General features: G+C 36.1%; 1 protein-coding gene across 4 annotated transcripts in view; it reads left to right on the top strand.

Annotated features, from left to right (window-relative positions):
* Positions 1-16663, top strand: part of LOC106466854 (serine/threonine-protein kinase S6KL-like) — a 62426-nt gene that overhangs the window by 34909 nt on the left and 10854 nt on the right. For all 4 annotated transcript variants that reach the window (XM_022394920.1, XM_022394921.1, XM_022394918.1 and 1 more), the window contains 4 exons: positions 964-1053; positions 2346-2434; positions 5400-5510; positions 9467-9568. In XM_022394920.1, coding sequence (XP_022250628.1) covers positions 964-1053; positions 2346-2434; positions 5400-5510; positions 9467-9568 — 392 coding nt within the window. The remainder of the gene's footprint in view (positions 1-963; positions 1054-2345; positions 2435-5399; positions 5511-9466; positions 9569-16663) is intronic.

Genomic DNA, 16663 nt, shown 5'->3' with positions numbered 1-16663 from the left:
TTTACGTATTGTTTCATGAGAGACATGCAATTCCAGAGCCATTTCACTAGTGTGTTGCCTTGGGTTAGACTCAACAAGCGTCTACAGAGCATCAATATCAATTCCAACATGTCGGCCCCTAGCATCACAGTTTTTAAGGCTAAAGTCACCTGAACGAAATTTGCCGAACCATCGTTGACACTTACGAACATTCAAAACATTTCCATAAACTTCTTTGATATTCTTTGTGACTACAGAGGCATTGTTTCCCTTCTTGTACTCAAACAGCATTACATGCCAAATGTGTGTCTCGTCGTATGCCATCACTATAAGGGATTAGAGTATACTAAACTTTACACATTATATAGGCTACACTAAGGTGATGTTTAGGTGGTTCGTTTAACTATTATACATGATGTATGTTTTTGGGTGGTGGTGAATGGAAGTGTTCAAAAATGCGACAGTAATTTCTTGACAACCTAATATATTTGATAATTTACCTGTTGCTTAATTACCCTAAATTCCAAATGGTAGCTCTAACTAAGTAGCACTAGAACATATCTGTTAATAACATATTAAGTACAAAGCTGGTATGAGTAGTCTGAAAATTACATAGACATGAAACTTGAGATTTAAGATGGTGTGATGAACAACCTGCATTCCCCAAAATCACCACAGGCGAAGCTATATGAGCTTCAGCTTGTTCAAAAACTAACAAAATAATAATGTATCGTGGGCTGTAGATCTGTTCTGAGCTTGATCTTAAACCTATTTTCATCTAGGAAACAAATACAGATAGATCCATATCGTTTTCTCTAAATATTCAGGAATATAATATAAAGAAATGCTTTTTCAGTAATTTAGAGACAGAAAAAATGTTAAACGATACCTTTGGTAACTCAGCAGCATGTGAATAGTAGTTATAAACAGATCAATTGAAATCTTTTACGTACACTAACATTTTTGTACACATTTCTGCCTCAGGCCATGTTCAGCTGATTGATTTTGGACTAGCTAAATGGTTGGCTTATGGTGAACGAGCCAACACCATCTGTGGTACCATTCAGTATATGGGTAGGTATCAATCCTTAATTGTTCTAAAACAAGTTTACCTTTCTTGAATTATTAGATAATGTTCTATATTCATAAGTCTTCTTGAACCAATCCCATCAATTTTAACCAGATCTGTTACTACTATAAAATCCTGTAGAATGATGTAGTAAACACACAGGTATTTATAGTGACTTACCTGTTGTGTGTGTGTGAACCAAATATTTACTTTATTTTACTATAATATTAGACTTAGAAGCTGTCACTGCACCTAGTTACATTTGTTTGGTCAAGTAATTGCTTGTTTAGGTGCAGACCTGTGTCATACCATTCATCTGTCCGTGCGCCCCCCAGTGGCATAGTTGTATGTCTGCGGACTTGCAGCGCTAGAATCCGGGTTTCGATACCCGTGGTGGGCAGAGCACAGATAGCCCTTGTGTAGCTTTGTGCATAATTAAAAACAAACAAACAAACAATCATCCATCCATGCAGGTACTTATGGTAAGGTTATGCTGATTGGATATTAATCTGTCCATGCAAGTACTTATGGTAAGGTTATGCTGATTGAATATTAATCTCTCCATGCAGGTACTTATGGTAAGGTTATGCTGATTGGATATTAATCTGTCCATGCAGGTACTTATGGTAAGGTTATGCTGATTGAATATTAATCTGTCCATGCAGGTACTTATGGTAAGGTTATCCTGATTGGATATTAATCTGTCCATGCAGGTACTTATGGTAAGGTTATGCTGATTGAATATTAACCTGACCATGCAGGTACTTATGGTAAGGTTATCCTGATTGGATATTAAATATTGTCATGATCAGTAGCCTAAATGATCACCTAAGCTTATCAAAAACGTACTTTTCATTATTTATTACTAAATACTAATTGCTACATAGTTTTTATCTCATATTTTGGCTACTTATCTGCCACTGTCTTCAGTGGTTATAATTTGGAACTGGGTCTTCCTGATAGAGAGACTGATGTGCTATCCTCTTGTTTGGTGACCTAGGTGACAGTATAGGCTACTAACCATGACAGTGATGTGCACGTGTAGTTTGTATGTTAGGTTATTGACCTGATAGAGAGACTGATGTGCTATCCTCTTGTTTGGTGACCTAGGTGACAGTATAGGCTACTAACCACGACATGATGTGCACGTGTAGTTTGTGTGTTAGGTTATTGACCGAATGTGAAGTTCTTTCACCCCCATCGTAAACAGCCATGTCAGTATTGGTATTATCATACCTTAAAATACCATCCTAGAAATACACCTTAGATGCATTTAAATTTAAATCTTCTCTTTCAGCACCCGAAATTCTAAAGATGGAATCGTACACTAAAGCAGTAGATTGGTGGTCTCTTGGCATTATTATGTATGCCTTGCTAACAGGACAGGTAAGTGTTTTAATTTTTTACTGACTGTGGTTATAAGTGACCACGTGTTTTAGATATGATTGTAGTAAATGTGGTAGAGATTATTAGTATTATCACTTATATGTTTTTGATTAAACATAAATATGTAATATCCTTTGACACGTTTATCACTGGATTTAACAAATATTAATTGTCCCATATAAATGTAGGAGGGATCACCTATAAACTATTACATGTATGTGGGAGGGCTTACCTATAATATATTCCACATTTAATGAAGATTGAGACATGTTTCTTGAACCATGATTTGGTAACAGATACATCATCTCACGATGTGACAAAATTTGTGTTAATAGGTAAAGCACGTTATGCAACATAAAAGGGGCAACTGCCCAGGGGCCTGGGCAATTGAAACCTGGTTATGCCATAAAGCCCGCAAAGCATCTTTAGGCTATATCTTCATTTAATGATAAAAACCATAGTTTTTGGCTTTTATTTGCATATAGATGCTTGATACATTAAGAACGACTGATATAATAACTTGAGTAATAATTAATATGTATTTGTTACTTTATAGATTTAATAGATATTTGCTGTTACTTTATTAACAATTTTACGCTTATATTGTGAGGTAAAAACGGCTGCTGCTATGATTTTGTGTGGTTTATGAGCTCGTTGCTGTCCTAATTTCGGATCTTCTTTTTAAAAAATTCTTGAAAATGTTAAAAAACAGAGAGAGAAAGGGGGCCCAACTAGAATGTTTACCCCGGGGCCCGTGCTGGCTCTCGACGTTCCTGTGTCTAAAAGTATACTCATAACCCCTCGTGTTTATAATTTATTCTAATATAACATGCTTCATAATTTGTAGTAATAAATGAAGAACTTGTGCATGTAAGGTATGTAAATAAATACAGGACTTCGTGTACCATTTGTTAACAGATACAGGAGTATGTGTTCTGTAATATATGTTAATAGGTACACAAAAACAATCAATTACAATTTTTTACAAAACTGCTCAGAAATATATTTATATTACTATTAAAAAAAAACAACAAAGTAAAAATTAGAATCTTATTAGATTGGATAAGAAAACTTAAATATACAAAATATTCTGTAGCACATACTCAACAGTGTGAGGCATGCTTGCATAGTTTGAATGTGCATGCTGATAGCTTGATCGTTTATTTAAACAAAGTTGTCCAGTGTAATAAAAGAGCTATCACTGTACTCTGAGATGATGTAAGTGCAACTGTAATGAAATAAAACTAATTGAAAAATCCTTTAGTTTTGTCTATAAAACTAAATTGTGTAATTCCCTGTTACAGTGTGCAGAAATTCTAGAAAGAAGAAAGGGTAATTTAAATTTATTTCATATTTTTTAAGTTATCTGGTGGTTAGAAGGTGAGTCAAGTTGACCAACAAGGTGAGTCAGTTGACTAACAAGGTGAGTCTTCGCATAACCTCCAGAATTTCCTAAATGAATATCAACATTATTTTTCCAGTAAAACATTTTATTTTCTCCACCCTAACACTAACTGTATTAGCCATGGTCAATTTGACTCACCTTGTTAGTCAACTTGACTCACCTTGTCAGTCAACTTGACTCAACATGTTAGTCAACGTGATTCACCTTTGTAGTCAAACTGACTCACCTTGTTGGTCAACTTTGAAATCTGAAGACTTTAAAATGAAAAACATGTATTTTATTCTTAATGTGGAAATGAGTCAGTGAGAGCAGTCTGGCTCGGTAGAGACTTCTTAAGTTCACAAAACATCATTCAGAAAAATTCAAAGATTGGATTTTTTTTATGTACAACAGCCTTGTAATGTTTACTAAGGCTTGCCGTAATATTTCTGGAAGATAAACTTACTACATCAAAGTGCCTATTATATATAGTTACATGGTGATTATAACATCAGCCGTAATGACCTAGCTCATCTCGGAGTATAGTCCAAATTTATGGCAAAAAATAAACTCTCTGCAGTAGAAAGTATAATTGTAAACACAACTATTATTGTAAACCTTTGTAGATAACCTGTTGACCTAGACCTATGCTTCCCAATGCCACAGTGGTATGTCTGCGGACTTATAACGCTAGAATCCGGGTTTCGATACCAGTGGTAGGCAGAGCACGGATAGCCCATTGTGTAGCTTTGTGCTTAATTACAAACAGACAAACCTAGATCTATATTAAACAATTTGAAACATATACTGTAGATTAATAGACATTTTGGACTCTGTGGCAGTTTTGTGTCCTCTTATTATTTGTAAATGTTTGGGGTCAGTGGAGTTCGTTGTTATTTATATAATTACAGGTATTTTAATAGAAGACTTTTAACGTATTTGCCGACAAACATGATTTATGATTCAACTTTTAAAGTCATGGTTAAATTTTTTTTCCCCTCTCTCTCTCTCATGGTAAGTTTATTTCAAAGACTGAAAGATCAAGAATAAAATTATTTTTAAGATATGATAAGAAAGTAAAACGTGCAGGAACATGTTTGTCCTGAGGATAATGGTCATAAAGTTTGTTGAGGATTTGATAGTTTTTAATAACATGACTAAACCTTAAGATTACCACATATAATTGGTTCATAGATACGTTTTTTTTAAGAATACAAGAATATTTGATATAATCTCTTACAAAATAGTTAGTAGAGGGTAGTAGATCCAGAAATTTTTTAAGATGACTTATTTCAGCTTCTTTTTAAAGGTTTGTTTTCAAAATCTCTTGTTTTGTTTTTACTCAAAAATAGTAAGTTAGTATGTATATATCCTTTTCAGTTGAGTATGTTATTATTTATTTATATTAATTAGGAAAACAAAGCCTGAAAAGTTGTTAATTAGATTATAGCAATACCCTCATCTTTTAAAGAGTAAAAAAATATATATACAAAATACAAATATCTTGATTTTGTGTGTATATATTGCTGGAGAAGAAGCTTTTATTTTCTTAATCTATATATGTGAAATTTTTAACTTCAGTATCCCGTCGAATCAGTTCATGACCACAGCAAGATGCAGAAGCTTGTAGAAACTACCAGCTATACACTCCCAGAGGATTACAGTGATGGAGCCAGACATGTTGTCCGACAGGTAGGGTGCATTGATTCATTTTCTAATACTGTATAAAACCGTCAAACTTTTCAGAATGGTAATATTTTTACTATGACTAAAAGTGATTATTATGGGCAAGAAAAAAAGCAATGCTTGTCTATTCTTGATCTATTGAGTTAGACCTATTTCATGAAGTTTCATTTATCATAATTTTTCACTAAGTTTGGTCTTAAACTTCATTCATATATGATGGTGTGCGTTATGCCTATTTTTTGTTACAAGTAGTCTAGATTAATAAGATATTTGAAAATAAAGTAACATTTGTGCTAGAAATTAATTCTTCCATTTTGTTCAGTGGACATCGTATTTAAAAATTACATTTAAATATGTGGTCTGTTCTATTCTTGGACAAATAATTAACTTCAATTGGTCACAAGATGATGTTAGAAGATGATATTAAGTTTTGCAGATTTTGTTAATGTTGCTTTTAGAAATAGTATTGTTTAGAGTATTTAATATATGTTATTTTTTATTATTATATTGTTATTCTAAAAATAGTTAGCATTGTTAGTTTGGTATATGAATTTAGAACTAACCTAAATCTTCTAAGCTGGCTGACCTTTGTGAGATATTATTGGGATTATGGCCAAAAATGTTGCTAATATTAAATATTTAACTAATTAAACAATTCATTCTAATTGTTTTAAGTAAAAATGTAAGAACATTATACTTATTTTTAATACTGGAATGATTTTTTTAGATCTGATCTACGTAGTTAGGTCACTTTGATCAGAAGTTTATATTAATTGACCTGAACCTGACCCCTTTTTTATGAGCTTTACCTATGGACCAAACTCAGTCTCTTTCTGCTTTGTTCATATGTTTTCTTATTTACTTCACAAAATAGATAATTATATCACAAAAAGAAGACCATAGTAAATGATTTAATCCAATTATCATACCTTTAGATGTTCATTAGCATTTATTTTTTATTCATACCATGATACAAAGATATGGCCGCACAGCTTCAGTCAATAGGCTTAGTTATATCTCATATTTATAAAGCACAACTTATATGTTTTGTTGAAATTATAAATTGTATCAAATTTAAAGATGCTCCTTAGTGCCTTACATGTATCAAAATTCCTATGTTCAAATGGCACAACATAGTAATAATTACTGGAATAAAATAGACAAGCAACTAAGAGAACCAATAAAATTGAATATTAATCTTTGAAGAAAAAAAAAATACAACCTGTATTCAATCTAACTATTTTTGGATTATCTGAACAAGTAGACACAGTCTGAAGTACTAAGCCAAGTTTAAAAACATGTAATTCGTATAAGACGAGCTTTATGGAGGTAGGCCTGATGTGACATTTGGTAAGGACACTTGACTTACAATCTGCTGGGGCCCGGCATGGCCAGGTGGTTAGGGCACTCAACTCGCAATCTGCGGGTCGCGGTTTGAATCCTTGTTACACCAAACATGCTCACCCTTTCAGCCGTGGGAGCATTATAATGTGACAGTCAATCCCACTATTCGTTGGTAAAAGAGTAGCCCAAGAGTTGGAGGTGGGTGGTGATGACTAGCTGTCTTCCCTCTAGTCTTACACTGCTAACTTAGGGACGGCTAGCGCAGATAGCCCTCGTGTAGCTTTGTGCGAAAATTCAAAAAACAAACAAACAATCTGCTGGTTGTGAGTTGAAATCCCACCACCAAATACGCTTGCCCTTTCAGACATATGGGAGTTATAATGTGACAGTTAAGCCCACTATTCATTGGTAAATGGTAGTCAAAGAGTTTCAGTTGGTGGTGTTGACTAGCTGTCGTTCCTCTTGTCTGTCATTTCAAAATTAGGGATGACTAGAACAGACAACTTTCAAGTAGCTTTGTGCAAAATTCAACAAACAATCTATCGGGTAAAATGCGAGAAAGTAATACCAGCTGTTAAATGATATATATAAACACACACACACACGTTTGGTAGCTTCTAAAGATCAGAAATTATGAAACAAAGTTTACAGGTAATGGAATTTTATGATTTTTGACATTGTTTCTAAAATATCTGAAATACAAAATTAACCAATAAGTAGAAGCTTAAAATTAGTGGTTTGTTTTGTCCATTAAAAAGCATTATTTATGGAGGTGGAAAGTTTGAGTAATTCTGCACACACACCACCAAAAAAATGTATCGTGGAGTAAAAAAACTAGGTTTATATTTTGTTTATTAATACTTCATCCAAAATAAATCGGAGTTAAGTTTATATAAAATTAATACTTGAAATACTAATGTGATTTTGAGGAGAACTTGAAAGGGAAAATGAGGTTTAACATTTTAAAGTTATATATGAAGAAGGTGTATTATTTGTCCAAGTACAAAGAACATTATATCTGGAACACTAGTTTCAACATAAAGCACTCATTACAGGATGTATAATTTATTGTAATATTAGTGATCAAGTGTGCATTTAACAGACAGGACACAGACTTGGTGCCCAACAAAGGAATATCTAAACTACATTAAACGACAAAACCGACGCACTGTAAGAAACATTTTGCTAAGAATGAACACATTATCAAAGACTTCTCTGTTTTAGGACTTAGTCATGCTCTAACTGACATAAACAATACAAAACAGCCAGAAAGATGACTAACCTATAAGCTTGAAACCGTTTATCCTTCTGAATGAACGTTTTAAATCATATGAGTTAAAGCTGAGCAGTTGGTGAAATTTATCAATTAATCTTTGAGGTCATTAATCTGTTACGTGTTGAGTATTTTTGTGAATTGTGACATTAATCGATTGCTGAACAACCTTGAATTGGTGGGAAATAGTAATGAGAAATTATTTTGGTAGTATTTCAACTACTTGGATCAAGTACAGTAATAATTGGGAACATTAATTTTGGTTAGTTGATTATTTTGCTTGACATTAATTAATCAATGTAATCGCCTAGCTTTTGTGTAAATCCCCCCCTTTTTTTTTCCAACATATCTCAGTATGTACAACACATACTTTTTGTTATCAATACAACATATCTTTGTATTTGTTCTGGAAAGATAGGCACTGATAAGTTACAAAAACTACAGGAATTTCACATAACTTCTAAATTTTTGCGGTAATGTAGTTTTTATTGTTATGTTTGTTTATTTATTCCATGATACTGCACATCATTGATGCTCTGTTAAAACAATTGTTGGCCATTAGGTACTTTTCCTTATGAAATAAGGTTGAAGCTTGTCTAATTGTACTTTATATTTTAGCCAATCAGCTTTATTACAGCTGTAATTTTGATGATAGATCGGTTTGTTTTGATAGGGGTGGAGGGGGGTGGGGATGAGAGATCAAGGGTAGACCTTATCAAGAAGTGATCACTATCTATATCTTGTCTGACATGGAATTACATACATTTTTAACTTAAATCATCAGAGGTTATACATAAATGTAGAATTACACAGGTATTTGTTGATGTATATCAATGGATCGACATTTGATCATTGATTAAAACATTTACTGTAGTACGCCTGCATACACAGTTTGTATGTTTAACAGTATCTTCTAACAGGTTGGTATCTGTTGTTCTACTGGGAGAGCAGTACATTATTAACTTGTACCTGGTAGCTTCACTTTTTTCCATATTCGAAAGATTTCCTGTTCATTAGATTATGTATATATCACGGGCATGAAATAGTGGTGGATATTTCAGACAAAACCACTGGCTTTGGGATTGCTCATATTCATATGCCAGGGAACTGTATATCTTAAACTGTTATTACAAGATTGGATCGAATAAGAATAAAGTGATTTAAAATTCATATTAGGATGCTTCATCATATTATCTGGTATATAAGGCTCTATTATTTAATAGTCATTGAGTGCATCATAGAACTTAGTTAAAATGTTTGCTTTGCCATTACAGGCAGTAGGCCTATTATTGTCATTTCGTATATCCTTTATTTTTTTATTGTTGGAATAATTTTTTTATTTCAGTTATTGTGCAAACTTCCACAGAGACGTCTGCAGAGCTTGCATGCCTTGAAGTCTCAACCTTTCTTCCGTAATGTAAAATTTGATGAAGTTTTGGAGAAAAAGGTACAGTATTTAAGAGTATTAAATGTATGAAATGTTAGCAAAATTAGATTGACAGGCTGTAGTTAATTTCCCTTTGCATTCATCACGTATATCTTAGTAAACGGATCTAAATATGTATTATTAAAATAATATTGAAATTAGTCGTAATATAGACTTTATGGGGACTTTTTTTTTACCAATAATGAATTGAAATTCAATTAGTAAAGGTAGATAGGCTCCTTTCTTTCATAAGTACCAGTATAGTTAGTTTCATACTGATGATCTGAAAATATTATTTCATTTCATAGTATGGATGTTACTCATCTTACTTAATAGCTAGTTTGAAAAAAAAAGAAAACTGTCAAACGTACTCCAATTATATTCCAATAAAGGGAAAAGGAACACTTTATGTAAACGTCCAATAAATGGAAGGTACATTACTAGCATTGTGGGTGCATTTCATTTTCTAGCTTTTCCAATGCAGTGCATGGCCAGGTGGTTAGGGCGCTCGACTCGCAATCTGAGGGTTATGGGTTCGAATCCCCGTCACGCCAAACATGCTCGCCCTTTCAGCCATGGGGCTCATTATAATGTGATGGTCAGTCCCGCTATTTGTTGGTAAAAGAGTAGCCCAAGAGTTGGCGGTGGGTGGTGATGACTAGCTGCCTTCCCTCTAGTCTTACACTTCTAAATTAGGGACGGCTGGTGCAGATAGCCCTCGTGTAGCTTTGCGCAAAATTCAAAACAAACTAATAAACCAATTCAGTACTGCCCTCTCTATGCAAAATTTTGTGCTCCCTCCTGATCTCTCATGTTTCAACAAGATATTGCTGTGCTGTTGCATGCAAGTGAGCATGTGACAATCCTCCACCAATAGGACTGTGAAACTGCCTCCTAGCACAGCTGATTTCCTCTGTACTGATTGTTCAATTATCACTTCTCGATTTGACACTCATGTGTGCTGATGTTTATTTTTTTTCACTTGTTAGATTCTTAAAGATTTTCCAAACCCACAGTTGTTAAGAGTTAATTTTGACATTTGGTTTTTGCACATGTATACTTTGTGACTCATTACTTCTGCTATGTCTGGTGTTCAACATCAAAACTGTTCACGCTGGACATCCAACTACAATGGCATCAGGTTTTTTGTGTGTCAGGAGGTTATGGCTGTTCTTCAACATGAGATGGAGTTTTACATGTGGCCTGGACCTTCCTCTGAACCCGACATTGACATACCTTCTCCTGTGGATACTGTCTGTAATGATGAAGGTTTTTTACACATATCTCTGCCAATTCTTCTTCCTGTGCATTCTTTTTCTCAGGTATGTTACCCTCTCTCTTTCTCTCTCCTGTTTCATATGATTCTTTGCGTTTCCATCTTCATTCAGTCCCTCTTTCAGGATATTAAGTTTTCCTCCTTCACCAGATATTCAAGTTCATACTAAAATTGTTCTGTACATTTGTCGGTGGAAATGACATGCATATCAGTAATGGTGTATTGTGAGGAGGTTGAACCCATTTCGGGCAGAAGTGCTAACCATAACTCGTTTTTTGACCTGGCTCTTTGGCAGAAGTTTTTGCATCTTCCACATTTGCCCTGTTTATGGCAGCCTTATTGACTACCGTTTGATTATTGTGACTACATAATGTTTGAGTCACCAGTACTGTATGGATTCCTCAAGTAGGGAATTCCTCTTTCTCAACACCTGTTTGTGCCCTGACATTTATATGTCATGTTTCCCCTGTACCTGAAAGGTTTATTTTTTGTGTCTGCTGACCTACAGATGTCACGGGTCGGAGTGATTTGCACTGTTTATCCACAGACCAATTTCTCATACTGTCTACATCCTCAGACCAGTTTTTCTTACCCAAGACACTGTCAGACAGGAAAGGGGTTAAAGTCCTTTTCACCTATTCATCTAATCATTATTTCTCACTTTTGTGTCCAATCAGATTTCAATTGTGGTAATGTTCAGTGAGGGTCTTGAAAGTTGTTGCTTGCTCTAATGCCTTTAGAAATGCTATACTATCATGAGTAAAGTATAAAGGGATCCTGCCCATCCCTGCTGATCATCGAATTGAATAAATCAGGTTCCTCAGGGCTCCCTATATTCTACTGGTGAGGCTAGGGGGTCCTTACCACACCCAGTTTCCAATCACAGAGGTGATGGACAGAGGCTTTTCCTCCTGTGTTAGAATGATTTCCTCTTGGAGAAGAGGGTGAAGTTGGGGTCCCTCTTGAATGTTTTTCCCAGATGTTGCTATGAGTGGCACCAGCCTACGTGGAAGGCCACTGGTAATACCAGTTCAGATTTGATGCTTTGCTATCCATTTAGGGTGTGTATGGCCCTTCTGTTTGATCAATATTGATTCAGTACGTTGTTCATGGAAGAGGGTCCACTATCTCCTCATAATTCCAAACATGGAGTAATTTCATCCTGGGTCCTTGGTTGAGCACAGTTGTTCCACATCCTCCCCATAATTCTGGGGGCAAGTGGAATGTATCTTGCCCACATGGTTGGAGAGTAAGGATGAATGTTCATAATTCCAGACCAGATGAGTTCTGTTTCCTTTGGTTGAGTAAGGCACATACGATCCAATCATTCCGAGTCTGGGATGTTGCCTTTCGGGCTTCTTCAGGTGGAGGAGAAGGTTTGTCCATTTTGGCACTCATAAGTATATACAGATGTAATGTTGCAGTCCAATTACCCTGGCCACCAACAAGGGATATAGGGACCAAAACCCTTTAATTATGACTTTGGCTCTCTGGTTGGGGCTGGACTAGAGTGATGATCACTTATATACAGTTCCACCCACAATATAGGAATTAAGTTCAGGCTAAAGAGCATATCTGTTTGGAATGTAGTGTGGTTCCCCCACTAGAGTGCCAATTTTCATTGACACACCCATGATCTATGCAAATGCTTTCTGTATGGATAATGCCCTCACCATCCCCTCCACCTTCTCAGTGTGGGATTCTAGCTATAAGTGGGAGCGATTATATGTATTGGAAGTTAAAATGTTCCTAAATTGAAATGTATTTCCAAAAATACTTACCTTCTTTTACCCTAACCTCCCCTTCCTCCCCACTAAGAGTCAGTGTTAAATGCTGGGATGGAGTTAATATTGAAAAAGTGATAACATCTGAATGAGGTGCTTATATACAGTACCAGGATAGTGGGTGCACTGATGTAGGTGCAGAGTGTGATGAGACAAATATTGCCAAGGGCAGTTAAGTGGGGTATAAAAGACTAGAACAAGTGAGAATAAATCAGACCAACGCTTAGATGGGCAAAGGAAGAAACCCTGACAGTCGAGTAATAGCTATAAGTGTGAGAGGAGATAAGTATTATTGAAAATATGTTTTCAATTTATGAAATGTTAACTTTTAAAACTTGGTGGTCTGTTGGGCTTTGGATCATTTTCTACCAGTTGTATGTGGCCATTTAGCAATAATCCACTTGGACAATTTAACTGTGGAATCCTATGCCAGAGGGGTACTCAGTCTTGCTGTCTGTGCTTCCAAACCTTCAACCTTCTACTTTGGTCTCATTCTCTACTTGTCCTCCTAATAGCCTACCATGTTCTGTGTGCCCTGAATCTTGTTGCGGATCATTTCTCTAGATCTGACAAGATATTTCTCAAGGAGTGGTTTTTCAGTCAATGCCTCTGCCACTTGCAACAATACTATGTTTCCCTACTTCTGGTTTCCTATTCAGTATCCCCCTCAGCATTAGTGGTGGATGCTTTCAGTCAGATTTGGTTCAACCTGTTTCTATATGTTTACCCCCTATTCAGGTCCTTCTGATAATGTCTTATTGGCCAGCTGAATTATGATTTTTTCTGTTGAGCCTTCTAATGTCCTCCCCTCCTCTTCCTCTTTTGCTCTCTCCTTCTTCAGCTTCATACATTTCTCTTCCATTCAGCCATCTCATCACTCAGGCTTCATGCATGTAGTTTGTGTGGTCCCTTGCATGATAACCTGTACTCACTTTTATTGTATCAGCAGAAATGACAGATTTTGTGACATTGGTCATTCCCTCTCCTCATCTCTCAGAATTTTTCATGTGGACTTTCGACTAGGGCTTATCTGTCTCAACTGTTGCAGGTTACCAGGCAGCTCTTTCTGCTACTTTCTAGTATGTTTACCTCCTTACTATGCTTTTTCATTCCTTTTATCTCCATCACCCTGGACTATTATGTTATTTTACATGCCTTAAATTTCCTCCCTTTTAACCTTAAGCTTTTTGTTCCCTATACCATCTCTCCCTCAAAACTTCCTTCCTTCTTCTTTATACTTGTGGTCTTTGACATTTTGAGGTGTACACGATCAATTCTTCTCGCATTCTGTTCCGTCACTCGTATATCCTTCTCTATCCAGATCATGCTTTCCTTCCTCAAATGTCTGCAGCACACGAGTGAGATCGTACATTTATACCTACATCTCTTCCTTCCATTTCTCATCTTCATTCCTGTATGTATCCAGATCGCCTCCTCTGTCCTCTTTGTGTGGTCTGTTGTTACTTGGTCCCTCGCTTTTTACTTTCATGGTTCCAAATCTCATTCTTCATTTTGTAGAATCCTTCATCCACTTATGATATTTTTCCTGTTACCCTCACTAGATGGCTTCAACAGCTCATATGTTTAGCATATTCATTATTGGAGAATAATGCATTTTAGTGCTTCCCATAACATTCATCACAGGAACCTGACTTCCATGTAGTGGTGGGTTGGGGAAAAGCCAGCCAGAGAGGTGAACTGTATTACATGAACAGACCACCACCACCCTACTCTCTACTGAGTGGATGCATTCACACTCAGGAGACATCCTTCTTGGTCCATCACCCCCAGTGGTTAGGATCTGGGAAGTGGCAAGAACTCCTTTGCCCAACTAGAAGAAAAAAAAAGAGGGGGGGTGAAAGCATGGTTGAGGAGTCTGAAGGAGTGCATCACCATAAGACAGTGCAACAAGTGACCATGAAAACCCCAATTTTTAAAAGCAGACCAGCATTAGATGTTAAACTAGGCATGGAGGATGGGCAGGAATCCCATGCTTGTTTTACTCATGATAGTCCATGAGTGGGTATTTTCTGGATTGGGCCTTCTTGAGCAGTTTTGTGAAACACTCAATCTCATGAGTGAGCACTATATCAGGCCTGAAAGGCCCTACACTGTGCAGATTTTATATAACTATACCCTAGCAGGAAATTCTTGCCACTGAGAGGGATCCTGTAAAGTATGAGGGCTCTGTAAAATTGTTAAAAAGGAAAAGCTTAACCAGTCAGATGTGATGAATGGTGACTGAACATAGTCTATAGCCTGATGAAGAAATGACCAAGTGATGTAGATAGTGTGCTACAAATGTATGAGGGGTCATCCACATACTATAATGGACAATCTCTCCCAACAAACAAAGGAAGTCAGCAGCTGAAGAGTGACTCGTGGGAGGGTTTGATGTTGGATTGGAGCATGACAAGCCAACATAAGTCCTCATTCAGTTGCAAGGCGATGCTAATTCCCTGTTCTGCCTCACTGGGTTTGAGATGAAGATGGCAGGAACCCTTCTGCTATCATGGACCAGAAGACAAATTCCCAATGCTGCCCGGTTTTGTAGTGAAATTGTCCTGCCACGTATGGTCTGATGCATCTTAGCCATACTACACATATGGCACTTCTGAACGCCTGATGCAGATTCTGTATTGTGCTTATATCTTCTGCCCATCCTTGTGACACCTCCTTTCTAGGTGAAGAGTGTTCCCTGGTACAGACAAGGTGCTTTCTCCCACGGGTGTGCCCCTATACTGTTCCAAGGTATATAGTGTCTCACTCCATGGGTTCCCTTCAGGCACTTCCCAGAAGGGGGGATCTCCTAGATAATAGTTTGCACCAGTCTGTCCACCACTTCAACATGGGATTCTAGAAAAATGTGAATTGAGGGGGAGGGTTGTTGCATGTTTATTTGCATGCAAGGATGCAGCAACACCACATTGTAATATGGAATTAGGTGGGAGCCTCAAGGCTAGTGATGAACAAAAAAAGTTTCTACATAAAGGGTAGTACTAGAATCAGATGAGTATCTATTAGAAATACTTTTCAGGGTTGGAAAATGTTAACTCTAGCATGTTCTATCATATGTGACTTTGTTCCTCTTTTGGCATTTGAATATTTGCTACTGACAAGCTTGAAACCATCTAGTGCCCGGTCCAGTATAACCTAGTGAATAACTGAGACATGTATGAAAGTTGATAGACATTCTAGAATGCCTTAGGTAAGATTTATGAGGTTGAATATTTGAAATCTTTAATCTTTCCATGTGTACACATGCAAAACACAAACAAGGACTCAGTGGGATTAATCTGAAGGTACGAAAAACTTCTTTACCAAAAGGGAGTTACCCTTGTCTGGACCAGTGTGCACCTTTCAGTTGTGGAGGGTACACCTGGATTTAAAATTTTAAAATTTATAAATTCGTTCCTATTTACTCAAAACTGTGTCATAATTTATATGTTATCATTATATAACAGGGATTTAGAGTAACTCACAAAGAGAAATTAAGAAATACTTCAACTTCAATTTATGTGCATATCTGAGGAACCTGCCAGTAAACCAAGTATTTAGTTAATTCTTTTTAGAATTTTTTTGGCTAATATATTTAATATTTTCTAAGAAAGTACTGTTCCTTGAAAATATGATGAATCGTGCATTGTTTCTGACATGATTTTTCATCTTAATCAATGATTTTATTACTGAAGCCATTTTTTTCCACCTTTTTATGGTGGTGTAGCATGAGGTCTATATGATTACTAATGAAGCTAAGCTGTGAAAATGGCTAGAGCTGGCAGCTAAAAGCAGTTGGATAGAATAGAATATTGTATGTGCATGTAAAGTAAACAAAGTGTTTTAGCAATAACTTGTTTTTTTCCTACGTAGTGCCTATCTAGAACTCCAGTAGACTGATGTACAGTTTAAGTTACATAGGTCAAATCACAGATATGGGAAATTTTTTTAGGGTTTCTTTAATGTTCTTTTCATTTGTGAAAACATTTTTCTGTTTGAAAGCTATAGGAATTTTCTTCTATAACAAGACATCAAGTAAGATTAGTAAGGTTTAATGAG

Source organism: Limulus polyphemus, unplaced genomic scaffold (genome assembly GCF_000517525.1).
Source record: "Limulus polyphemus unplaced genomic scaffold, Limulus_polyphemus-2.1.2 Scaffold2398, whole genome shotgun sequence".
In the NCBI taxonomy this organism is placed as follows: Eukaryota; Metazoa; Arthropoda; class Merostomata; order Xiphosura; family Limulidae; genus Limulus; species Limulus polyphemus.
The sequence above is the reverse complement of the archived record's forward strand: the minus strand, read 5'-3'. Positions and strand labels throughout refer to the sequence as shown.